This window comes from Pleurodeles waltl, chromosome 9 (genome assembly GCF_031143425.1).
Source record: "Pleurodeles waltl isolate 20211129_DDA chromosome 9, aPleWal1.hap1.20221129, whole genome shotgun sequence".
NCBI lineage: Eukaryota > Metazoa > Chordata > Amphibia > Caudata > Salamandridae > Pleurodeles > Pleurodeles waltl.
In genome coordinates this window covers 349,497,773-349,525,547 of record NC_090448.1, presented here as the reverse complement: position 1 = coordinate 349,525,547, position 27,775 = coordinate 349,497,773, and the positions used below count along the sequence as shown (strand labels likewise).

The following is a 27,775-nucleotide window of genomic DNA, read 5'->3' as shown; positions in this document are numbered from 1 at the left end:
AAAAAATGGTGATAACTGATGTCTGCACGTCGACGAGGGCTTGTTATTGCCTGGATGTCGTCATATGGCGTAGCGTGGAGTCTGGCAATTGTGACGTCGACGTGCAGAGCTAGAAGAAAATTTCCTTCGAGGGCCGGCGCGTGGGGAAAATTCTCTAGGTGAGGAATCCACAGGTAGCTAGTGTATCCACCAGAAAAGGCGTTACCGAAGGCAAGTAACTTGTTCTTTAAGGCCCTTGCGCAGGTACTTGATGTCTCGGATCAGCAGAAGAAAATCACTAGTTGGCATGAAACGTTGTCCTTATGTGCTCCCATTTCTTCAGGTAGTTGGAAATACAATATTTGCAAATGTTTCCTTTCCCAAAAGCGAACTCAATTAAGTGAAGTGTTGTCAGAGCTTTGAGCGAGAATACCTTGATATTACTTACATTTACCTTATGTGTGGGCACAAATGAAAGATTTAACAAGTGGCATAATTGCAGATATAAACATGGAGCAGTGGTATGAAAGGCCAGCATAGGAATGTATTTTTTTTTTTTTTTAAGCTCCCTTGTCTGTTTCGCTCTACCATTGTATTCCTGCAGTGTTAAAGTGTTAGAAAGCGCATTACGGATATGGGTTTAAGAAATTGAGCACGTGCTGGCGGTGGCCCACCAGCCGTGCCCTGCCAAAGGTTAGTGCACTGGGCCTCTGGATGAAGCAAGAGTCCTGCTGGCCAATAATGAGCATTTCTACTTCATTAATTAGGAGACTGCCCAGGAGGAAGAGAGGAGGTCCTTAGACAGATACCACCTGTCCACAGCTGGAGACTACATTGACACAAGGGGCACAGCACTACTAGTAAGCAGTTCCCACCCTGGCATTTGGGGTGGGGCGAGCACTCCCTGGAGAGCCTTTAAGGGGGGTAGATGGGGCAGACCAAGGCATGCGGGGTAGAAGGAGCCTGGTGCTTGGACTGGGCAGTGTACCCCAGTATGGGTAGCCACATCGACTTGCATATAAGGTAATAGTTTCCTCTAACAGTCTGCTCAGGAAGACTGGAGTGAGTTACACATATACTCCTCCTCTGAACTGCAGCTGCAGAGGACTTTACCCAAGTGGCTGTGGTCCTCTGCTGAATCAGGAGTGGCCTTGAGCAGTTCTCTGTGGAAGAGTGGGGCCAAGGTGTCCGTGTGCAGTCAAGAGACTGAAGCAGGGACTGCACCTCAGTGAAACCAGGCATCGCAATATAGACCAGTTGAGGGCAAAGTGACCGACTTCCCCAGAAGGAAACAAGCAGCCCCTTAGAGAGTCTGAGCTGGTATTTCAGCACTTGGCATATACCCAAGGCAAGAACTCCACGTGTCCTGATTACCGCTTGGACCCACCTTGGGTTCCGTTTAGCTTCATTTTTCATTTCCTAATTTATTTGTTTAAATAAGGCTACTTTTAGCAAATATTTTTTTGCATATTTTATCAGTTTGCTTTTATCTTAGAATATGGAGAACACACTGCTTGTTTAGTTAGCCTTTGCACGACATGTAATCATAACTTTTTGTCCTGGGCTAGGAACACTGCATGACGTGCTAGTTTGTGTTGCCTGTTTAGACACAGCATTACATCCTGACAATGCTTCCAATACGTTATGGTTTTATTATGTGAGTGATGCACTGACCCCAGAGGGAGAGAAGGATTTCTGCCCATGTCCTGTGAAGAATGCTGTTTGCATGCTGTTCGGCTGGCACTAATCTACCAGTACCCGAAAGGATAGCCATCTACACTGCAGGCCGACTCCTAATACTGTCTTCAGGTATGGGGCTCGGTCTAATTCCTTAGATCTGGCTAGGCAGAAGGGTATACCCGCTGTACTCTCTAGTATATTTTTAAGGTTAGGTAGGTACACTTCTAGCACATATATAATCACTTTCACGATGATTGGACTGTTAATGTTCTTTACTGTGTTTAAAATTCTGATTGCTTTGCTTTGATTAATCTGCTTATTTATTGCAGGTGGGTTGCTTTTGTGCTAGATTGCAAATTTATTGTTTCTTTTTTTTTTTTTCTCCTCAATAAATGTATTAAAAACTGATCTCACATCTTGTGTTTTGCCTGGGCATTCATGAGTAATGCAACAAAAGGGCAAGATCTGTTTCCATGATGTCCCTGGGGAGTCAGTGTGTCATGTTCAGGTTGCCATAATTACCTTTCACCCCGGTTGGTTTGGGGTTTCAGGTGAAGGACTGAGCTAGCCAGCAATTGGACCAACAGTTTGACTCTGTGAATGGACTCAGTCTCCAACGTTCTGAAGTTCTGTTGTCCTGATACATAGTCCTATTAGCATAGTAGGAACTGTATAAGATGGCACCACCAGTGTACTAAGCTCAGGCACCTATTTAATGGATCTGACAAGGAACCAATGATAGTCACAGGAGGAGAATCGATGTAAGCTCCTAATGCTTACCTACAGGTGTTGCCTGCCAATATTATGGAAAGGTCAAACCAGGGGAGAGAGAAACATATTTGGCATTATTGTGTACAAATTCAGCCATCCACAAGAATTCATGCTATTAATTCTCATGATCCAGAGAAACAATCTTAGATACTGTTCTAATTCTTGATTAGTTCTCTATCTGACTGTCTGTTTCAGGATGGTAACTGGTCGAATTTCTTACTTCAAAACTCAGTTCTTGCATGAAAGCCTTCCAGAACCGGGAAATGAATTGGGATCCTCTATTGCAGATGACCACTTTGGGAACCTCATGAATCTTAACTGAATAATTGAATTGTTTAGCGAATTCTTCAGCAATAGGAATGTTCTATAGAGGAATACATTTACTTATTTTGGTGACTGTATCTGCAAATACCAGAATAGAGTTGTAACCTTGACTGGCGGGTAGTTCACTATAAAGTCCCTAGTCACAGTATGCCATGGGTGGGGTGGTGCTGGTAAAGGTTGCAAATATCCTTGGAGCTTGCTTATGTTTTTCCTCAAGCACATTTTCCACAGGTAGGTACTTATTGTTGAATATGTGAATTCATCTCTGGCCACCAAAAATGTTTGACTAGATCTGTAGTTTTATGGATTCCTTTATGACCAGCTAGGCGGTAATTGTGACATTCATGTAAGGCATCTCTCTGATGTTTTCAGTAGGTAAAAACAGGGCTCCCTTGAAATACTGCAGTTAATTTAAAACTTCTCTTCCAGGCTCTTGTTCAGACCAGGTTAAAATCTCATGAGTTATTGCCTTCTTTACTTAATCTTCACAATTAGCCAACAAGGCAGTATGTATATTCTTTGACTCTGGAATGATGAGTTGTTTGACTAAATGTTCTTGTGTCTGTTTGGATTCTGGATAGGGCATCAGCTTTTCCATGTTTAATTCCTGGGTGGTAGGTGATGTCAAAGTCCGCAAAATAAAGAGACCATTGCAGTTTTTGGGGAGCTAAGGTTTTTGCTGTTAAGAATTGGAGGTTCTTGTGAGCTGTGAAAAATATCACTGCATTTTTCGCTCCTAGTAGTTAATGTCTCCATTCATTAAAACTCTTGACTGCCAGCCACTCTTTCTCAGTGATGTGTAATCTCCACTTGATTCAGTTTTCTCGCTCTATAAGCTAGTGGATGTAACTAGCTGGTTACCTTGTGACGTTGAGAGGGCACCCACTCCCCGCCCCAATGGCTTGATCTGACACATCTGCCTCCAAAAAGAAGGGTTCATTTGGGTTACCATGAAGTAAAATAGGGTGAAAGTGAATGCTCTCTTCAGGTATTTAAATCTTTGTTCAGCTTCATCTGACCAGTTGAAAATCGTTCCTTTTTTCAACAGTTTTGTGATTGGAATATTTTTTGTGATGATCCTTGGATGAACGTCTGGTAAAGGTTAGCAAAGCCAAGTGATCTCTGGTCTTCTTTTACACTTTATGGCCAATCGATTACTGCCTTAGCCTTCTTGGCATCCACTGTGACTTCAGTGGACAAAACAAACCCCCAAAATGCCACTGTTCTCATGCTAAAGGCACACTTCTCCAAGGTGATGAATAAATCATTTGTATGCAGTCTCTCAAACTGTTTTCTGTTATCGTTTGTATGTGTGCATTAGGTATTCCCTTGTGGTGAAACAAGACCGCAACTAAACAACAACAAGAAGAGAAATAGGCAGCGTAGCAGAGATGATTAATAGTTGTCTTTTCTTCCAATCCCATTCCACCTGCGAATCCAGTAGTTATTCCAGTAAATTGTAGACTTTCTTTCACATACTTACTTCAAAATCGGCTACCTAATGGGGGTAGGGAGGAATCACTCGTGATAGAGGCACGCAATGCGTACAAAACTGAAAAAATGTCCCCATCATTTCATACATATGCAGTAGCAAACGCTCCATAACGTTACAGAGAAAGCAACTATATAGAAATACCATTAATATTGCAGGAATATCAGAATTGGTTCCAAGGTGCCCTATCAAACTTTGTTGAATACTTTAGATTGGGTCCCCTCTCTAATGATGGGTCCTCATGGCCAGTTCTAGTTGCCTACACAGCATATAGAAATATTCAGTTATATAGACGTTGAACGCGATTTGTTATGTGAACATTGAACACTTCACCAGTGAGGGCGGCTCAAGCTTCCAACCACAATTGGCTAGACCTGGGATTACCCCAGCACTATAAATGCTATTATGGGTAAAGAACACACCAGAAGGGAGGACTTTCTGTTCTGATTGCTCAAAAGACAAATCGGCTTTAAGCAGTATCTCTCCATACAGAACCCAAGATAAACATAGATTTCTTACAATGTGCTTGCCACTCTGGATGGTGCCCTCTAGAGAGGACTGTGCAACATGGGACACAGTTTGTTCTGCAATATATACCATGACCCATACTACACAGTCTCTTACTGTTTTACCAGAATTGTTGAAACAGATACAAAATGAATACCCCTGCCCTGGATTTGGGGATGAAGTTAATTGGTTATCTTTCCACAGTGTCAATTATAATTGAAAGAAACCTAAGAGGGGAAACAGCTGCATTGGCAGTTCATCAAAATCTTGCACAGGTTCTCTTAATTGATCAGGAACACGAGCTACCAAAAATTGCCAAAATCTATACATGCATAGGTCGCAGTAACTTAGAGTCCAGACCAAATAAGCCTCAGCGTAAAGGTAATCCTGAAAAGGATAATGCCAAACAAGCACAAGAGTCTTCTTAAAAATTAACAAAATGCTGGGGCAATCAAAAATCATATAAAGACAAAGTGAAATCATGGAGAGACCTCCGCAACAGTAGAGCCCTGAAAAACATTATTATATACATAACTGTGATCATTTAATACAACATGACATGTATCTGTAGACTGATACACGCCCTTCTTGTTCCTTTTTAGGACTCAGCCGACAAACAGTCCGTGAGCGGGGTGGTCAGAGTGCAGATAAGAAGAGTATTTGAAACTGAAAAAGGACTCAACGCTCATATGACATACTAAAAAGGGAAGAGAAACTTCCTCAACAAAAGTCCCAGTTCGAAAAGGTTGCAGGAATTTCTGCAAAATATGCTTCACATATTGAGAACATTACTGCGGAACAGAACGTGGGCAGTGATTCTGCTAGACAGTGTGTCAGAGGTCATAGTAGTTCCCCTGAATCTTCAAGAGTTTCTGGATTTGAGAGTAGCTAAAAGCTACTTAGAAGTAAAAAAAAAAACTCAGACATGCAAGTCTCCCCTTCAGACCCATAAATATAAATTAAAAATAAAAATTAAGAGGGACATATTTTGCACAATTAAAGTAATTTTCTGGACATCTCAGCTCTGATATACTCTTGGCTGAGAAACATTGTCCACCAGAGTTCGTCAGAACACTCACAAGGGAAAGATGTGATTTTACTGTCTTTCCCAATCCTCGTTCTTGAGCAAGTAAAGCAAGCTTATCCTGCAGATTGGGCTCTTCCAGAATCCGCAGCACAGTTCCGCAACCAAGTGGACTGGGATAAGGGACTCTCTTTATCATGTTATACCCATAAGGACTAGCCCACAAGCCAACTACAATATCACATAAAACATGAAGCAAAAGACCTTGTGAGAGAGACTCAACTTGAGTTCCAAGGAGAAATGTAACCCTGTGTACCCCTTGTTATTAACCCCTTGTTATTAACCCCTTGTTATTAACCCCTTGTTATTAACCCCTTGTTATTAACCCCTTGTTATTAACCCCTTGTTATTAACCCCTTGTTATTAACCCCTTGTTATTAACCCCTTGTTATTAACCCCTTGTTATTAACCCCTTGTTATTAACCCCTTGTTTGCCATAGCATTCCTATGGAATAGTCTGTTACTCTCGCACATTAGCAATACAAAATTCACACAGTACAGCATTAATGAACAATATTGTCTGGAAAAAATACAAAACGGCCCTGGATATTTTCAACAGGATTTTCTACCTAAATAAAGTGCCTGAAAGCAGGGATCTAACTGTTTTTTCTTCCAGCTCCATTTTTTTGCAGCTTCCCCCAAGGGTATAAAAACAGTCCATGGCTGTTCTCTGATTGTGTAACATTAATATTACCTGTTATTTCAAAAGCATTGTCCTGTTGATGACTTGCACTTGACGGATGATGACTTAATGCAATCTACTCTGACTAACTAGATGTTTATTTTGGGATTTGCAATTTTAAGATGACACCACTGAATCTACATTGGTATATCCTTGGCAAGGGGCCTTTAACTGCAGTAGAGGCCTCTATGTAGCATTCAGATATGGTTTAGAGTAAAACTAAGACATCACACTTACGGACTTGCTGCCCAAAATGGTGTGAAGAAAACTGATTTTACCCCCCCCCAAGTTGCATGTAGAAGGAGGTGCTGTTCAGGCTCTTCAGCAATCAATGAGGAAGATACAGAGTCCCTTATCTAATGCTCCTTCATTGAAGGCCACTGTTCAAACTACCCTGTGGTAACGTCAAGCATGATGTGACCGAGTTGGGCCTTGGTATATTGTGGATCCAGTCTATTTCTTTATTAGATGTTTTCATTATTGTTTCTACCCGGTTTGACTTATTGCTTGTACTTTCCACCATCGCTCCTGAACACTTTTTCCTCAGTCTCTTTGCCCACAGCCTTGTTGTTCTAACCTTATACTTTTCTCATACCCATTTACCTCCCAATATGGCCGCCTTTTTCTTCTTTGGGCCTTTGTGTCTTGTGGAGCCAGTCCTTTTTTTTACTCCCAACATGGCCGCCGCCTTTTCCCACCGTGGGCCTTGGTATCTTGCAGAGCCAGTCATTTTCTTCCATGACTTAGTCTGTTTTTTATCTCTCTGATGTATGCCGCTACTTATTCGGTTTGTACTCCGAGCGGTTTCATAACTTGACGAAACTGACACACACGCCGCTACCCTACATTTGGTAAGTGCGACGCGTGGCTACGTAGGCTTAGACTTTTTCGTTTTTACTTCCCACCTGGGTTTTTGTAATCCTTACCCTTAGTAGTGAAGGGAACTTCCCTTGGCCACCGCGTAACTCTGCATTCAAGAGTTTTACGGATTGCAGCTATCCTTTTTAACTTACGGGCTCATGTACTGCACAAATTCTACCTAACATTTTAGTCCTCGGGCACGAAAGCAGGCGGTTACTCGCCTTTTGACGGGCTAGCCCTCCAGTTCTCATTATTACGAATAATTTCATACTAACCTCTCTTTTTGCGCAGTCTCATTCCTACTACTATTTTAATTCTGGTAAATCTTTAATAAGGGCTTGCCTTCACTTTTTAGACGAGGGGAACTAGTTTCAACTGGGTACCTAACAGCCCCTTCCTTATAATTGTTTCTCCGTTAAGTTTATTTAAACACCTTCACTCTCGTAATGACTCTTACTGACTTGTCTGTAGCCTTATTTCGGAGTCTGCTACTCCACTATTCTTTCAACTTATATTCTCTACAGAACTTAACATGGTTCACCTGGATTCTTCGTGAACATCAGATGTCTCTTCTCTCGTTTTTTCTTGACACGATCTTCTTGGGACACCAGAAGCCTGTATCTGTTCTACTGTTTCCTAGGACGCACTCACAGGTACTTTTTTGTGATTCCCTCGCCCCATTTCTTTGCCCTGCATATACTCTTTTCACTTAAGACTACTGACTTTATCCCGCTTTTTATGTTTTCCTTCTGCTTTTGGGCTCTCCTTCCTTACATTTCTTCAGCGAGAGAACTTGCATCGTCTCATCTGGTTGACTCCTGGACTCTCAGGGACCATAACGGTACGTGATTACAATAGATTTTTCCAGCTTCCGCATGGCTGCTGTACTCTCTTGTACCTCACAAGTACACTTTTCTTTCTTTATGGCTCTGCTCTCACTACTTGGACGTACTTCTACACCACACTTTCTGATACTAACTTGATGGTCGGGGTCCTTTTTTAATTATACTGTGTCTTCTTTCGATATGTGTCACCTACCACTCTACTCTCTTGCGCACTAAAGTTTGTTTCTATATGCTTAAACTTATGTTTTGGTCAAGTAACATGTAAGGAAATGCCTCCTTGGCATGGTTACCCCCTGACTTTTTGCCTTTGCTGATGCTATGTTTTGAATTGAAAGTGTGCTGAGGCCTGCTAACCAGGCTCCAGCACCAGTGTTCTTTCCCTAACCTGTACTTTTGTTTCCACAATTGGCACACCCTGGCATCCAGGTAAGTCCCTTGTAACTGGTACCCCTGGTACCAAGGGCCCTGATGCCAGGGAAGGTCTCTAAGGGCTGCAGCATATCTTATGCCACCCTGTGGACCCCTCACTCAGCACAGACACACTGCTTGGCAACTTGTGTGTGCTGGTGGGGAGAAAATGACTAAGCCGACATGGCACTCCCCTTAGCGTGCCATGCCAACCTCACACTGCCTATGGCATAGGTAAGTCACCCCTCTAACAGGCCTTACAGCCCTAAGGCAGGGTGCACTATACCACAGGTGAGGGCATAGGTGCATGAACACTATGCCCCTACAGTGCCTAAGCAAAACCTTAGACATCGTAAGTGCAGGGTAGCCATAAGAGTATATGGTCTGGGAGTCTGTCAAAAACGAACTCCACAGCTCCAGAATGGGTACACTGAATTCTGGGAAGTTTAGTATCAAACTTCTCAGAATAATTAACCCACACTGATGCCAGTGTTGGATTTATTAAAAAATGCACACAGAGGGCATCTTAGAGATGGCCCCTGTATTTTACCCAATTGTTCAGTGCAGGACTGACTGGTCTGTGCCAGCCTGCTGCTGAGAGACGAGTTTCTGACCCCATGTGGTGAGGGCCTTTGTGCTCTCTGAGGACAGAAACAAAAGCCTGCTCTGGTTGGAGGTGCTTCACACCTCCCCCTGCAGGAACTGTAACACCTAGCAGTGAGCCTCAAAGGCTCAGGCTTCCTGTTACAATGCCCCAGGGCACTCCAGCTAGTGGAGATGCCCGCCCCCTGGACACAGCCCCCACTTTTGGCGGCAAGTCCAGGAGAGATAATGAGAAAAACAAGGAGTCGTCACTGGCCAGTCAGGACAGCTCTTAAGGTGTCCTGAGCTGAGGTAACTGACTTTTAGAAATCCTCCATCTTGCAGATGGAGGATTCCCCCAATAAGATTAGGGATGTGCCCCCCTCCCCTCAGGGAGGAGGCACAAAGAGGGTGTAGCCACCCTCAGGGTTAGTAGCCATTGGCTACTAACCCCCCAGACCTAAACACACCCCTAAATCGAGTATTTAGGGGCTCCCAGAACCCAGCAAGATAGATTCCTGTAACCTAAGAAGAAGACTGCTGAACTGAAAAACCTGCAGAGAAGACGGAGACACCAACTGCTTTGGCCCCAGCTCTTCCGGCCTGTCTCCCCACTTCTAAAGACACTGCTCCAGCGACGCGTTCCCAGGGTCCAGCAACCTCTGAAGCCTCAGAGGACTACCCTGCATCTAGAAGGACCAAGAACTCCCGAGGACAGCGGCTCTGTTCCCCAAAGACTGCAACTTTGCAACAAAGAAGCAACTTTGAAACAACACACGTTTCCCGCCGGAAGCGTGAGACTTTGCACTCTGCACCCGACGCCCCCGGCTCGACTTGGGGAGAACAAACACCACAGGGAGGACTCCCCGGCGACTACAAGACCGTGAATAGCCAGAGTTGACCCCCCTGAGCCCCCACAGCGACGCCTGCAGAGGGAATCCCGAGGCTCCCCCTGACCGCGACTGCCTGCTTCAAAGACCCAACGCCTGGTAGGGACACTGCACCCGCAGCCCCCAGGACCTGAAGGATCCGACCTCCAGTGCAGGAGCGACCCCCAGGTGGCTCTCTCCCTTGCCCAGGTGGTGGCTACCCCGAGGAGCCCCCCGTCTTGCCTGCCTGCATCGCTGAAGAGACCCCTTGGTCTCCCATTGCTTTCTATTACAAACCTGACGCTTGTTTGCACACTGCACCCGGCCGCCCCTGTGCCGCTGAGGGTATACTTTCTGTGTGGACTTGTCCCCCCTGGTGCCCTACAAACCCCCCTGGTCTGCCCTCCGAAGACGCGGGTACTTACCTGCTGGCAGACTGGAACCAGGGCACCCCCTTCCCCATTGAAGCCTATGCGTTTTGGGCTCCACTTTGACCTCTGCACCTGACTGGCCCTGAGCTGCTGGTGTGGTAACTTTGGGGTTGCTCTGAACCCCCAATGGTGGGCTACCTTGGACCCAAACTTGAACCCCGTAGGTGGTTTACCTACCTGCAAAAACTAACACTCTTACTCCCCCCAGGAAATTGCACTGTCTAGTTTTAAAATAGCTATATGTCATTTATGTGAAAACTGTATATGCTATTTTGCTAATTCAAAGTTCCTAAAGTTTCTACATGAAATACCTTTCATTTGAAGTATTACTTGTAAATCTTGAACCTGTGGCTCTTAAAATAAATTAAGAAAATATATTTTTCTATACAAAAACCTATTGGCCTGGAATTGTCTGAGTGTGTGTTCCTCATTTATTGCCTGTGTGTGTACAACAAATGCTTAACACTACTCCTTTGATAAGCCTACTGCTCGACCACACTACCACAAAATAGAGCATTAGAATTATCTCTTTTTGCCACTATCTTACCTCTAAGGGCAACCCTTGGACTCTGTGCATACTATTCCTTACTTTGAAATAGTGCATACAGAGCCAACTTCCTACATAACACCATACCCTTCTCTCTTCCAATTACTTGCCACTCGCATTGTCATGTCAGTATTTCTCACATATACAAACTCTGACTCTTAAATATGCCGTTCCTTCTTTCCAATATAAAGCTAATATGTGTATAAATTATATTCTTTACAGCCTTGAAAAAGTCACTGTGTGACAAAACACGTGTTGGCTGTGCTTACTTGCTGTACATATTGGTACACAACCTTTGATCCAATAAACCATCTCTCTGGAATACTAAGAGGAGGACTATACTACTCATCATATTTGTATCACCTAATTCTACTTTTTTGTACCTCACCAACTCTACATGCTTCTGTGTGCTGTGGTCATATGTATATATTTATCCACTGTGTATACCATTATACACACTGTGTGCCTATAGGTGGTAGGGCACTAGACCACTTGCACCATTGTTCGATATAATTATTCACCTAACTTGGACACTTTTGTGGAGGTGCATTAACGATTACCAGTACTACCATTATCGTTTTTCATTTGCTGAGTTGGGGCAGTGTCTTCACTGAATGGCTTCAGGAGTGACAGAGAAGATAGAGACTGTACAACATCTGTAAGACCTGTTCAGACAGATTAACCTGAAACAAAGAATTGGAGATTCACCTAAACAGAATACATCAAGTGAGCTTGGGCTGTAAAGCCTCATTTAATATGTGCACTGATCTGTTCAGCAGAAAGTTTTTCTCAAACGTGCACATGTCCTATGGGAGTTTTGATTATTTATTTTTTAGGCACATCTCAATTCATCAACAAAATTATCGGCGGAAATGGAGTCCATAACATTCTCAGTTCATTATCTTTTACATTACACATCTCAGACCACAAAGATCTGGTAACAGTTGGAAATTTGATAACCTACTTGCACACAAACACCACAAAGCAGAATACCGGTCGTTTTAAACACTCCCTACAGGGCAATGAATAAAATGGCACCAGTGCAGTGCTATTATGAGACACATTAGAGCCTTTAGTGAAGGGCCATCAATTAATAGTCATGTTTTACAAAGATAGAAGGAAATAAGGGTGGAACTGGAAAGCAAGGTAGACGAATTAGAGGGAAGGCTCAAGCAAGCAGGCATATGCTGCGTATGGCAGATAGTCAGAGGCTAGAACACAGCTTAAATCCTATGGACACAGCTGGCTATATGCTGCTCCACACGCTGAAGACATACTTCAAAGAAACAAGCAAACAGGTTACTTGCCAGTAGGCTCATGGCCAAGGTAAATTGGGACAAGGTGACCGGGATCAAGGCTTGCAAACAGGATAGGATTAGAGGATTGTGGTAACTGACGGGGCCCTGCAGGAATCTTACAGGGACCTAGAGACCACTACATGGTTGAAGAGGTCCCCAGGGACACTAGTGACTAGATTAATAAATTCCTGAGCTACTGACTCAACAGACGGATGTACTAGATTAGGACACAGCCATAGACTAGATTATCACCAATATTACCAGACTGCAAGTTAATAAGGCCTAAGGTGCAGATGGGTCTAAAATGTTTTGCCATGTTTTTGCTCCACTCCTTGCCCAACTCTTTAACTCATTTCCTGTTGCAGGAATCTTAACAGTCAGTGGACAAGGTGGTAATAAATTTGAGGACGAGGTGGTCAGAATCCCATGAAAGGTCACACTTAACTGCACCTCCTGCAGGCTCATTTCTTTACTGAGTGTGGATGCCAAAATGTTCACTAGACTTTTAGCTAAGAAACGAAGACTGCACATGCAGGGGGCTATTTGACCCAGTTCAAATGCACTGTAGAAAATACAAAGCTTGTTCTAGAAGTCCTGGACAAGACGAAGCGCACCCACATTGCTGTCTTTCTGTTGTCTATTAACAGAGAAAGCCTTTGACAGAGTGCACCGTCCAGTCCTGAAGAGGGTTCAGGACAATTTAGGCCTGGGACCTAGATTTAGGGCTTGGGTACTGTGTGGATATGTTAGACCCACAGGTTGAGTAAGGGGCAACAGGATGACCTTGGATCCTTTTGTTGGCCCTTGGGAAATCAAACCCTGAATCCCAAATAAATATGCTTACCTACCACTTGACTGGTTAGGCTGCCAGCCAAGGAAACCCTGACCATGGAACCTGTACTCCTCCCTAATTAGAGTTCCTTGGCTGCCTGGGATGAGGTGGTGATCATGAAGGAGCTAATTACCTTTCCTTCTCTGCAATGCCTATCATGGGCAACCCGGATTTCTCCTGAGCTGCAGCAGGAGATGCTTTGCATGTATGGCAGAAAGCTGGCATTAAAAAAAATTAGATTTTGTTTGCAAGCAAATAGGTCTTTAGTACGTTTTACTTAGTAAGAAGGACTTTGGTAACCAGGAGGGGAGAGACTGGAATACCTTCCTATTAAGCATAGTTACACAGGACCCAGTCATACCGGTAGCTAGTAGAACCCTGTGAACACCTAAGAAGTGACTTCTTACAAAAAGACTACTAATGATTGGTCTCTTACATTTTCGAATTTCTCACACACAGCACTCACATAGGCAGATGCCCAATGTAGAAGAGGTGGGAGGAAGAACTTGGCCATTCACGTACAAAAACAGAAGAGTCACATCTTCTATAGAACACAGAAGACAGACACAAGTGGCACTGTCAGAAAAACTATGCAGAAAATCACATTTTATTGAATCTATACATCTGCAAGGCTATGTGCGTAGGACCCCACGAAGCCCGGGGTGTGCTAGTGAAGGTGTGGAGTGACTGGTACTATGCTGCTTTTAATGTTGGTGTGTTCCAGGTTAAAAATAAATAAAATAAAAATACTGGCAGAACATATTAAAGATGAACTGCCCACAGTTCCTATCATACAAAATATTGGCAATCTTATCCACTTGTGTTCAATTTGACTTTTTTAATGTCAGTTCTTTGGGTTTCAAACTGCAGGTATCTGTAGAATACAACCTCCTTAAATCCAACATCTTGCACTTTCTCTACTTCTCTTTAGGCCAACCATAGCAGCGCATGAGCGCTGCTTTTCTTGACATGCAATCTATTCCTTGGGCTTTAACCACACCCATTACTTTCTTTTGTTCCTGGGTCTGCCTTTCAAAAATTCCTTGATGTAGTTGGTAAATACTTTACGTTTGTCCCGCCTTCAAGGCTGTTTGGTTACCACCTTGGAGACTGACTGTTACATGGATTTTTTGCGCGATCAGCCATGTAACTTGGTGTGGGGCACTATTTTTTCCTTTGGCCTCGCTGCCTTGTGCTCATGGTGGTATGTTGTTTATTCCTCTTTCTTGTTTTCAGGCATCTTGTTGTTTCTTTACGATGTCTGAGGGGTCTTTTTTATTTTATGTTTTGCAGTTTTATCTAGCGCGAACTTGATTCAAAGATATTACAGTGCTTTACATGAATGCCAGTTACATTACACAAGAACACATTCATTTTTAGTAACAAGGGGAGATTAAGTGATTTGTCCACAATCACAGTATGTTGAGCTGGCGCTGAGGCTCGAACCGTGTTCCCTAGCTCCAAAGTCGGCAGCTCTGGACCTTATTCCACATCCTCTCCTCTAAGGTTCTTTGTCTGGTGCGTGTTGGGGCAGTCTGGGAATAACTTGCTTTTTTTTTTTTTTCCATAATATAGTGCTTGGTAATACAGGTTCTGCCATTTCATAGCGATGCAAAGCAGGTGCCATTCTTAATAAAATCACTATAATTTGCATCACTCTGGCTGAGATCAAGAGGTGACAAAGCTATGCCAGGATTGTGATCGCTTGCACACAAACTGGGATGACTGAGGCGTAAAGGTGTGCCATGCTAACCTCAATTTGTGTCACTCGCACATCTATTCAGTGGCGCGCCTAAATTTGGAACCTAGAGTTCGTTTAAAAGAAATCTTTCTTGTTTTGACCCTTCCTATTGCAGAAATCCCAAAGATTTGTGCGAGGTGGGCTCACTCAAGTAATGTGACATGCTTCATCATTGGCCACCTCGTCCCACCCTGGTAAGATACTACCAGGGCGGACTCAATCTCAAGTAGGAATATCTTGAGGAGGTTCCTTAGATATTATCTAACTGGACTGGAGGTTCAGGTCCAGATGCAAACATAAAAATATCTAGGGATAAACCACGAAAAATGTCCTTTCATTAAGGTGGTATCCTTGATATGATTAAAATAACTCCATCAGGAATTTATCAATGGGTTATAGTGGAATATTATGCCCACTTTGTAGCCCTGTGCGTATTGCCTGCCGACATGTTTCTGTCCATTTGTTCTCTAGCCTAAGAAGGGCTTGAGCATTCCTCAGGGCTTCACTCAAGGATCTAAACCTACAAACGTATTTCAGGTAGATGCATTAAGTATAGAAGGTGGACCTACCTTACTTATGCTGTTACTTTGTGGTAGAGTACCCCTAAATTATTTGGCCTATTCGCCTCATGGTCTGTTCTGAGGGGGCATCTCCTACAGGAACAGCAGACCGAGTTAAGAAAAGGACATTTCGTGGTTTATCCCTCGCCCACATCTTTGGGATTTTTGGAATTTCCGGATTAGGAAGGGCAGGAACAAGAGAGATTTCTTTTAAAAGAACTACTTTAGGTTACAAATTTAGGAGTGCCATGCAATAGATGTGGAGGATTGTAGTCTGTGACATTCTCGTTCTGTTAAGACCTCTACAGTGGGTGCATTAACCATCTGACTTACCTAGAGGTAAACACTAGGTGATAGCACATGCTCCTCATAACCTTTGGAGGGTCACCAACAAAGCACATAGGTTCTTTCTAGGCAAGACGATGGTGAAAGGTGTTGTCTCCAAAATGGTGGAAAAGGTGTGATTTCAGACCCCAGCACTTCACAGCTTCAAGCTTGATAACAAAAAACATCTAGCCTTTGGATGTAAATTGTGCCTCTTCAAATAGAGTTCAGTTAATGTGAACTCTATACAAAGGTATTACAGCGCTTTGCATGAGCACCGATTACATCACCCAAGAAGGAGACACTGCATGCTTAATGTGGGCTGCATAAATGATCGTGATAATTTTATTATTATTGCTATTGTATAAGTTGTGCGATGGGGTTATAAAGAGGAATTCATATTTTATGACTGCACTACCTATACATGATGCAGTCTAGGTTTCCAACACAGGAGTTAGTATTTTCTCTAAAGTAATACATGATTCCTATTTATGACTTGTGAGGCACTTAGAATTTGTTGCTGGTGCAACATCTATTCATGCTTCCCAGACTTGAACACATCTGCTCTCAGCATCACCACAACATTGATCTGTTTCAGAGCAGCTGTTCATATCATCTTCAAAACATGCAAATATTCCTGGCACTTGAACAGACTTTTTCTGGAGTTTTCTTAGACTTCAGAGCCGAGTCACTGCCCTAGAAGGACGTGACTGTCTTAGCTTATCCTCATTGTGTGCTACAACTACACATCAGAAGTACACTAATGCTGTATGCTTTATATTTCTTGCATTAGGGGATGCACACGTTCTCCTTCAGGGAGTATATGATCTAACTAAGCCCTTTGGTGTAGTGCCTTATGGAGTCACCTAGTGGTTAGGTGAAATTTTTGCCAGTTTACTTTAAAAACCTATATGGGGACTGCACCATTGCCACAGTTCTATTTTGCCCAATGAGTTGAAAATTGCACTACTCCCTGGCCCAGCTGTTCCAACAGAACGTCCATTGAATGGCTGGGCCAAATCAATTCTCAGATGGTTTGACCCAGTCTGTAATGGCACAGACAAGCTAAAACAATGGAATGGAATGTGCCTCACCATGTCTTAGAATATTGTATCCATAATTACCATTCACACAGTGCTGCTTCCCAGCTGGAAAAGGTCTGTCATTTCTCATTTATGGCTGTGACACACAACCAAACTGTGTCAAAACTGGAAAGGGGACCAGGCATCAGTGTGATATAACATAAGTTGCCACCACTGCGGTATTCAGTGCCAAACAGTGGTGTGGACAGTGGCCACCCTTGGCTGGATCAATGTCCACATCCTGTATTTTGAATGCAATCCTTTTTCCAGCACCTAATTTGGTACCATGAGATTTACTTGTTAAATGATCTCCTGGAAAGCAGGAAGTTGGGCTTATGTGCTCCCCAGCACTCATTGTCCGATTCACAGCCATTTGCATGTATAGGTTCAACTTACTTGTGTAAGTGGCTTGACTTACAGAAGTGGAATATGCATTTGAGCTTATATCCCAGTTCACACACACATAATAGAACATCTGTATTATGTAACAAGTTTGGAGTAGATCTGCTCTCCTGAGTGTGGAGTGTGCATTCCACGGTTGGGATGTCCTAGAGTTTGTGCACACTGCTGATGTTTGAATTGGTAACTACTCACAAACCTTTTCAGCCCTGGAAAGTTTAGAGACATCCTGTTACAAACAGGAGTAATTAATTTCTCAGTAGCAGAATGAAGCAAAACATCCCTACAATTTGTAGAGTTGTAGGAGATGCAACTTTGCTACAGAGAAACACACATTCCTGGTAGAAAATTTGGGAAAAGGTTAGAAAAGGTAAATGTCTCAGTAATCATTTTTTTCTCATAGGAAATTGTTTTCCATGAACAGTTATGTGTAGCTGCTTACGATTGTGAGTACTTCCGATAAGTTGTGACTGTTGAAAGCCCCCAGGATTACTTCTGGAATTCTTTGAGAATTCCAGTATCCAATTAAAAAATCTCTCCATTAACGTAGGCGTAAACTTAAGACTGTAGGTTTTCTTAGTGAATGTGGCACCTTGTGTCTGCAAAAAATCAATCAGTATTTGTAACACTAGAAAGGGTTGCATCTCTAGGGTATTACAGTCTGTAGGAATGAGGCGTAAGCACTCCCAAGATGCCAGCCTTGTGTCCGCTGTCCTGCAGCAACAGGCCTGGGAAGGTTGCTGTGGCACCTGACATACATCCACTGCACTCCAAACCAAAACACATAGGTAAAAGACATTGTCATTTATAACACGAATAGCTTTAACTCTAACTAAATGCGAGACCTATTGCATTGCAAAAGCTTGTTTTCAGATGCATTAGCGTTGCCGACCCAACATTTACCTCTTTGTAGAACACACCATTGTGAAAGTGGGAATGTCCAGGGCACTGTGAATGACTACAAGCCTTGAAGCAGATCTTGTTAGAACTGGATCCCACCGACATGTTGGATTGCCACAAAGTGGGATACGGAATTGACTTAAATGTGGTCCCACTAGAATCATTAATGTAGTGACATTTTTCTGACTACTATCCCTGATGAGACCTTGCATATAAACGAGGGTCAAAACGTCCATGATAGATCCTCTGTTAATTGATTGCTTGAATTGATATCGACGTAGGACTGTGACTCTAAACAGAACCCTATCTTGCTTAGCTAGAGGATACCCGAGATTATTACTTTGTTGCATTATGGTTTTAATCGTACATAATCACTTGCGCCCTTCACTTTCATTGTGTTGTTGGTACTTAGCAATTTGATATGATACATTTGTCTTCCACCTTTGTGATGTTTGTGATGCATATAAACGACTGTAAATTGAACTATGAAGACCCCACACTGTATCCAGTATAAAGAAATTGAGTGGTTTTGGTCTCATTCAATGTTCCTCAAATTGAGTTTGTGCTGATACCCACATAATGAAAAGTCTCATGGGACCATTTTGATTACTATTGCCAACATTACCCCACAGCACCATCACAAAATGGCAAAACCTAATATTGAAATGAAGAAAGTTGCTCACTTGTTCCCTCCTGTAATGTAGCATCATATCTTTGTTTCTATATGCCCTGCCGCGCTCATGACCCCTCCTCTCTAGCAGCCCACTTGTACTGTTCCATATCTGTCTCAATCACTTTCTCACATAAGATGCCCTTCATCCCCATCAACCACCCTCTGCAACGCTACAACCCCACGACGCAAAACTCTACAACAATAACAACTCTTAGCCATGCTGAATGGGAGCAGCACTGCCCTACAACATGTCTAAAACCTATTGGCAAAGATAATAGCTCTAGCATAGGCGAGACCTATTGGCTTTGCCAATGCTTGTTTAACCTTAGAAACCTCTCAGTTCAGTTGCAACTTAGAACATCCTTAATTTAAAGCCCTCATGGTCGATGAGAAATGCCTAACTCATAAACTGTTGTATCCGAGGCATTATCTCCCTAAAGAACAGTGATAGATCCGCCAACTATTTTTTGCGAAACTCTGGGAGCCAGAGTAGAAGTGAGTGACAGCCTCTTCTGCTTTAAATCAGTACTATTCTAATCTGCTTCCCCTGCTTTCTGTATGTGTTAAAATTGAGGACATATGTGTAGCTGACAGTAAGGCTTCATTGCATGCATTTAACGAATTACCGTGTACAAAATGATTCCAGGTTTGGAACGTTTCTGATATTATTTTTGCTTCGAAGTCTCACATTTTTTCGTTCTGTGATTAAGGTAGTGGAAAAGGCTAGTTAAATTACTGTTCCATGTGAGCTCTATGGTTCTGCTTTAAGTTTTCACTGACTAGCTCTGTAATGTTTAAGCAATAAACTCCAGAACATTAGGCATTGTAGAGTGAGCAATTTTGTAAATACGCTCCGCCTTTTCCCAGTGAGCATTAATGTAGTGCAGTGACAGGTGTTAATGTTTTTTGGTTGCAAATCATCACTGTTCTTGGAAGCAAAAACTGTTTTTCAAATGTACTAATCCGTTTTAGGAGCCTGTTTTTATACCCCTAAAACGTTTTTGTGGTTCCTTACCGAAACACTGTTTTAAAACCGTGAGTTGCAGGCGTTCCTTCCAAATAACGATTTGGAATGAAGTGTATCCACATTTTGGGACCGAAATGTGATTGCAAAGCATTGAAAAGTCATCAACACCTGATTAGGGGGTGGTAAGTTGTTAAGGAAGGGGATCCACTTGGGACTACTTCCCTTTTCTGAATGTTTAAACAACAGTTTGCTGAAGTTGGCAGTGGTCTAACAGATCACTGCCAACTCCAAACTTTATTATTATTTTTAAAATTTAAGTGCAGCATCGTGTACCTGGCAGGCCACCATTACTGTGATGGTCTGCAGTTGATAGGAGTCCCTGTTTGCAACCTACCTTCTCAGTATTCATGAGTTAGGGTGGATTGCGACCCATGCATCAGAATTTTATAAACAAAACTATTAGTGTACAGGTAGGTTTGTAAAACATTTTACTGGACTTAAATTGAAACAAGATTTTTACAGCTAGTTTATAGTACATCTGGCCCATAGGACCATAGTGTTTAGGATTAGAATTTTGCTGAGAAGTACTGGTCTCTAATTTTCTAATAATGGGGGTCTCAACATTTAAAGCTTCAGACATGAAGCCAGAAGCAGTGAGTTGTCGTGGTTATTTGCCACTGAATGTCCTGTCCTGTCCTGTCTTTTTTTTTTTTTTTTTTTTTTTTTTTTTTTAAACACATTGTGTGGCTGCATGCAAATCCGGGGCCACTGTTTTTTTTATTTTTTATTATCACTTAGAGCTGTCACAAGCAGTAACACTAAAGTTGTTGTTACGGTCTTGACATATCACCCTGAGCTTGCTGACCATGCTGGGATTGCATTGTGCCTACTAAAAGCTAAGCGGTCTGTAGACAGTAGCCTAATTCCGTGCTTGTGCTCATTGTTCCCAAAACACTTGTGTCTCCTGTCAGATGTTCCCTCATGGCTGAAGAGCCTGCGTTTGCACAAGTATGCCTCTCTCTTCTCCCAGATGACGTACGAAGAAATGATGACTCTTACGGAGAAGCACCTGGAGTCTCAGGTGAGCCAGGATTCACTTGGAAGACACAGCATTAACCAACATGCAAGTTACAAATTCATTTATTTCTTTGTCAGATTCTAAATGTAGTAAAAAAGTGTGTTGACTACCATTTCCCCTGCCAGCTTTTGGGCTCCTAGTCCTTTTGCTATGAGTGGGTTCACCAGACCTCAAGAGTCTTAAGGTGTGCTTGGCTCAAAAGATGCTTGTGGGAAATCAGCTGTTATTGTGGAGATGCACTTTCATGCGTTTTAAAAGTGTTCTTTACACATATGTTTGCTTTACAAAATAAATTTGCAAACCGTTATCAAACCATTTTTTTCTTGCTTGTCATAAAAGGAATGACTTGTCATCATTAGTTTAATTGCATTGTTCTAACTTTTGTCTGTGATCCTTACCAGTGGATGTGTTCTAATTGCACTCTCTCAGGAGCTTACATTTTTTAACAGTTTGCATGTTCTGTGATACAAATTATATTTAATAGTTTGTTCATCATCTGACCTTGCAGTACTGACCCTTGGCAAAACTAAAATCAATAGCTAGTGACAAGAAGCTGATCTGCAGGGAAAAATGCCTGTGTGCTCTTAATAGATTTTCCACAAGTTTGAGAAAGCACACAAGATATTAGGTTATGTGTGCATACGGACTTTGGTGCCTAGTCCAGTGGTGTTTTTGCTGTAGTACATCCCTGACCTCACTATGGGAATTGACCTTGAGAAATCATGCTGTGGGGCACAGCAGTATGATAGTTCCTATGATCAGTCTGCACAAAACGTTGAAGGATGGAATAAAAATGAATTATGCTTTTTTTGAACCTTTAATTGGTACCAATGTTGTCAGCTAAATAAATTGTACTTTTCCTGTGACTAGCAGATACAATAACTAAAAGTATTGTGGCTTTTTTTCACAGTGTCCAGCTTCTTTGCTCTGTTTCCATTGCTCACAGCTTTCCACCATGCCCAGCATGCTCTTGACTACGTGTGCACTTTGGACTGTGACTCTGTTCAGCTCAGAGTTCCACTTCGCCTCTTAGACTTGCCCTATCTTTGTAATATTTTTTTGTGGATATTTTTAGAGCTAAAACTCTACAGATTACCAAAACTTTGTAGGGCTGTTCACTGAATCCCTTAAGCTTTTGGAGAAATGGCTTTTTGCTCTTCTTGAGATGAGTAAGTAGTAGTACTTTTGGATATTGAAGACATGAGCTTTAATATCGACCTCACTTACACAAAAACTGGCATTCCGGGTAACCAAGCTAAATTCCCTGTGTCTAATTAATTTATGTAATGTGATAGATAGATATCTATTTATCTATCTATATATGTATATATATATATATATATATATAAATCAGTCCAAAAATATAAACCGAGATACGCACACTCAGGACTTCTGAAAAAAGAAGAAAAGTGATGAGCTTTAGTCACAACGTGTTTTGCCGTCCTTGGCCACGTGTATTACACATCCAATCATTAGCAGTTAAATACAATTGTATTCAGTCACATTGAAACAGGACCAAAAAGAAGGGAAGGGAAACAGAATGAATAGTTAAGTGTGGCTTATCGTACTAGAATGAATACAAAAGTAGAAATAAAATCCATGAATATTTCATTGATACAAAGTATTCAAACCTAAGTAAAGGGAAAATGCAGAAACACTAAAATATCTATAACAAGCAAGGCTTACATATAAATTTAGATTAGTTATCGTTCCTCCTCAAGCCAATGCATTGATACATATAAAAATAGATCACATCAACCCTATAGCTAGCTTACACTGTATTAATAAATTATAAGAAATCCCAAATACCCTTCAAAAGTTATATAATAGCCTGTTCATTATTATAATGTCCCAATAAACTGTAATACAATTACTCAGCATGCTAAGAAAAAGAAATATGTGCAAAACATCTTATCGTTATACAAGATACCAAGTGCAAAACGTGTGGTTAGACATAGAGGAGGAGGAGTAAAGACAAAGGAAATCCACATAATATCCATCTGGCCCTCTTCTTCCTGTAAGGACATAAAAATATAAAATAAATTTCTTAAACAATCCTAATCAAATAATCATCCAATTCCAAAAACCTTATATATCTATCAGTCAACAAAGTTAGTCACCGTAATGCAGCACTCTGCAGCACAGCGGACCTGGTCGGCGCAGGGAACGCCCAAATATAAACTATCCAACGCTCTTTCCACGTTCAGAAGATAACCAGGACACCTGCGTATATACGTATCAGGAGTTTATTCACAGAAAACACAAATCCAATGCGTTTCGGCAATCTGCCTTGATCACGGATAAAGCAACATTTCCCCCTCACATTTAAATATCCTAATGCAAAAACATAAACGAAGGACTACTTCGAACCATATCAGGGTCGGCCATCTTAGAGTACCTATTTGCAGCTTCTGTTATACAATATATCCAGTATATCTTTCTAGTTTGATTTTCTAGTACTTCATGTCTTAATTTTTTACACAATTATTATCAGAACACATCATTTACTAACAATCCTGCTTAATTTAACTCCTATTGCAATTAACTTCCAAACATGTTTCACATAATTCCTGTACAAACATACATTCAATCTTTTATAAGAAATAATACTGCCCAAGTGGGCAAGATTACTTTACCATACTGCTGTTCTGGTCCTAATTTTTTGTATTAGCCTGTCCTCTTATTCACGATCTATTATAGTCCTCATCTTCTGTGAAAGAAAAACTGAAAAAATATTAAAAGAAAGAAATATAACTCAACCCACATCCAAATTTCAAGAAATGAATACACCTACAACATACACTTTGTTTATGCTAAATTTGTGCTTAATTCGTCACTGGAATTCAGCCCCATAGGGTCTAATGTCTCAAAATCTATAATATAACGTGACTCCATTATCCTCAACATACGTTCTCTATTGCCTCCCCGTTTACTCTGTTCTACCTGATCAATAACCACAAACTTCAAAAGATTCTAATTTCCTTCATGGTGGCTAAAGAAATGTTTTGCCACTGGGTAACTCTTATTATTTTTGATTGCCCTCATATGCTCCAACACACGTTTCTTAGCGGTATTTATCGTGCTTCCTACATATAATTTGTTGCATGGACATATAAGACAGTACACACAATATATTGTCCCGCAACTATAGCTTCCTTTGATGGCGAATACCTCTGCTCTCCCCGGTATTATCAACTTTTTACAATTGTTGCTCGTTTTACATGCTTTGCACTTCATACAGCACGAAAATCTGCTTTCTAGGTTTGCCCTAGTACCTTTCTCCCTTGATATCTCATTTCTGCATAAATCATCCCTGAGCGACCTACTCCTCCTAAACGTTATTTGTGGTCTTACTTCAGTACATTCATCCAGTAGTGGATCAGTTTGTAGAATATGCCAACTCTTATTGAATATCTTCCGTACCTTGTATGCTAGATTGCTAAATGTTGTTACTAATCTAACCTTATCCTCACTCCTGTTCTTGTTCTTATCACCATGGTAGAGTAAATCATCCCTCCTCAATTTCTCCACTTTGCATCTCGCTTGTTCAATAGTCTCAGCCCCATAACCCCTCTCCTTAAATCTCTCATACATCTTATCACATTCTTGGTGGAAATCCAGCTCATTGCTACAGTTTCTCAGAGCTCTTAATAACTCCCCATAAGGGATACTCTGTATCAAACTTCTCGGATGTGCACTGCGAGCATCCAGTAAACTATTTCCCGCTGTTTCTTTTCTATTCAATTTTGAAATCAAACCATCAGTGGTTGCTGTAATTTCCACATCTAAAAACTGCATGTCTGGAATGTAGATGTTTTGTGAATCTCAAATTGTACTCCTTTTCATTCAGTTTTTGTACAAAGTGCACTGCTGACTTCTCATCACCTTTCTAAATCACAAAGATGGCATCTATAAAACAACACCATAATATTACATCCCTGTCAAATTCTGTCATTGTCTCTGATACCTGTTCCTCCCACCAGCCCATAAATACATTTGCGTAGCTGGGGGCAAAACATGTACCCATAGCTGTACCCTACAACTGTTTGTACAGTTTGTCAAAGATAAATAAATTATTCCTAAGGCAGAACTGCATTGTTATCGCACAGCATTTCTGAATGAACGAACAGTGATGATCTTGCCCTTAAAAAATGTTTAGTAGCATTCACCCCTAGATCATGATCTATACAAGTATATAAGCTGGTGACATCTACAGGGAGTGCAGAATTATTAGGCAAGTTGTATTTTTGAGGATTAATTTTATTATTGAACAACAACCATGTTCTCAATGAACCCAAAAAACTCATTAATATCAAAGCTGAATATTTTTGGAAGTAGTTTTTAGCTTGTTTTTAGTTTTAGCTATGTTAGGGGGATATCTGTGTGTGCAGGTGACTATTACTGTGTATAATTATTAGGCAACTTAACAAAAAAAAATATATACCCATTTCAATTATTTATTATTACCAGTGAAACCAATATAACATCTCAACATTCACAAATATACATTTCTGACATTCAAAAACAAAACAAAAACAAATCAGTGACCAATATAGCCACCTTTCTTTGCAAGGACACTCAAAAGCCTGCCATCCATGGATGCTGTCAGTGTTTTGATCTGTTCACCATCAACATTGCGTGCAGCAGCAACCACAGCCTCCCAGACACTGTTCAGAGAGGTGTACTGTTTTCCCTCCTTGTAAATCTCACATTTGATGATGGACCACAGGTTCTCAATGGGGTTCAGATCAGGTGAACAAGGAGGCCATGTCATTAGATTTCCTTCTTTTATACCCTTTCTTGCCAGCCACGGTGTGGAGTACTTGGACGCGTGTGATGGAGCATTGTCCTGCATGAGAATCATGTTTTTCTTGAAGGATGCAGACTTCTTCCTGTACCACTGCTTGAAGAAGGTGTCTTCCAGGAACTGGCAGTAGGACTGGGAGTTGAGCTTGACTCCATCCTCAACCCGAAAAGGCCCCACAAGCTCATCTTTGATGATACCAGCCCAAACCAGTACTCCACCTCCACCTTGCTGGCGTCTGAGTCGGACTGGAGCTCTCTGCCCTTTACCAATCCAGCCACGGGCCCATCCATCTGGCCCATCAAGACTCACTCTCATTTCATCAGTCCATAAAACCTTAGAAAAATCAGTCTTGAGATATTTCTTGGCCCAGTCTTGACGTTTCAGCTTGTGTGTCTTGTTCAGTGGTGGTCGTCTTTCAGCCTTTCTTACCTTGGCCATGTCTCTGAGTATTGCACACCTTGTGCTTTTGGGCACTCCAGTGATGTTGCAGCTCTGAAATATGGCCAAACTGGTGGCAAGTGGCATCGTGGCAGCTGTACGCTTGACTTTTCTCAGTTCATGGGCAGTTATTTTGCGCCTTGGTTTTTCCACACGCTTCTTGCGACCCTGTTGACTATTTTGAATGAAACGCTTGATTGTTCGATGATCACGCTTCAGAAGCTTTGCAATTTTAAGAGTGCTGCATCCCTCTGCAAGATATCTCACTATTTTTGACTTTTCTGAGCCTGTCAAGTCCTTCTTTTGACCCATTTTGCCAAAGGAAAGGAAGTTGCCTAATAATTATGCACACCTGATATAGGGTGTTGATGTCATTAGACCACACCCCTTCTCATTACAGAGATGCACATCACCTAGTATGCTTAATTGGTAGTAGGCTTTCGAGCCTATACAGCTTGGAGTAAGACAACATGCATAAAGAGGATGATGTGGTCAAAATACTCATTTGCCTAATAATTCTGCACTCCCTGTAGTGTTAAGAGGAGATAATCATCCTCCCACTGGATACCCTCTATGATCTTCAAAAAGTGTGTTGTGTCCTTTAGATAAGATGGCAATGCCTCAACAAAAGGACGTAAAAAGTAATCTATGTACTTAGATGTGTTCTCTAAGAGAGAGCCCATGGCCGAAACTATCTGTCTACCTGGCAGGTTTGTCCTGTCCTTATGAACCTTTGGTAGAAGATATAACAATGGGATCCTGGGATGGTCACATTTAATATATATGTATATGTATAAATATATATATATGTATATGTATGTATATATATGTGTAACAATACATAACATATCACACTTCAATAACTTACTCCACTATTTAAAATAAAATTGGCAAAAAATAATTTTGTAAATCGGCAATTCATTAGCCCCTCGTACAGGTGAGTATTTAATTCCTCACCTGTGTTCAATCCCTTAGGTATCTTTGTTTCCAAATCCAGAATATATCTGGATTCCTTTTTACGTAGGATTAATTCTCTATTCCCACCTCTATGGTAAGATGGCACATGCTCAATACCAAAATATGACAGCAAAGAATTAACAGAATTATGTTCGTCCTGAAAGTGTCTAGCTACTAGGTAGTGTGAGTCCTTAGATGCAGTAGCTCGCATGAGTTTTTTTCACACTGTTTGGTACTTCCCACATACCACCGATGGCAAGGGCATTCTAAAACATAGATAGTGAATGGAGTACTGCATGTCAAACTGCTTAATCTGTCTCGAGTCTCCCCGTTTACATGTGGGATATTCTTTCCGCATCACACTATTGCGGCAAGCTTTGCAGTGTTCACATGGAAAAAACTCCCTGTAAATTATGTTCCCTAATTTGAGGGATGGTAGTGATGTCATTAGATCTCAAAATATCACAAAAACTAAGTCCCCTTCTAAAGGTAATCTGTGGTCGTCTTTGAATTGTAGTACCAATAATGGGATCACTCCTCCAGATGTTCCAATTCTTTGAAACAATCTTCCTAATCTGTGCTGTATCCTCATTAAAAGTCATAATAAGTCTGGTCTCATCTGTGTCATCTTTCATTTTAGAGTTATTATCAAATGGG

General features: G+C 41.6%; 1 protein-coding gene across 4 annotated transcripts in view; it reads left to right on the top strand.

The window, feature by feature from the left end:
* The window catches only part of SAMD4B (sterile alpha motif domain containing 4B), an 870,829-nt gene that overhangs the window by 181,975 nt on the left and 661,079 nt on the right, over positions 1-27,775 (top strand). For 2 of the 4 annotated variants that reach the window (XM_069206928.1, XM_069206927.1), the window contains exon 5: positions 20,810-20,919. In XM_069206928.1, coding sequence (XP_069063029.1) covers positions 20,810-20,919 — 110 coding nt within the window. Of the gene's footprint in view, positions 1-20,809; positions 20,962-27,775 lie in introns of all 4 variants that reach the window. The other 2 variants (XM_069206926.1, XM_069206925.1) reach the window with 1 other exon arrangement.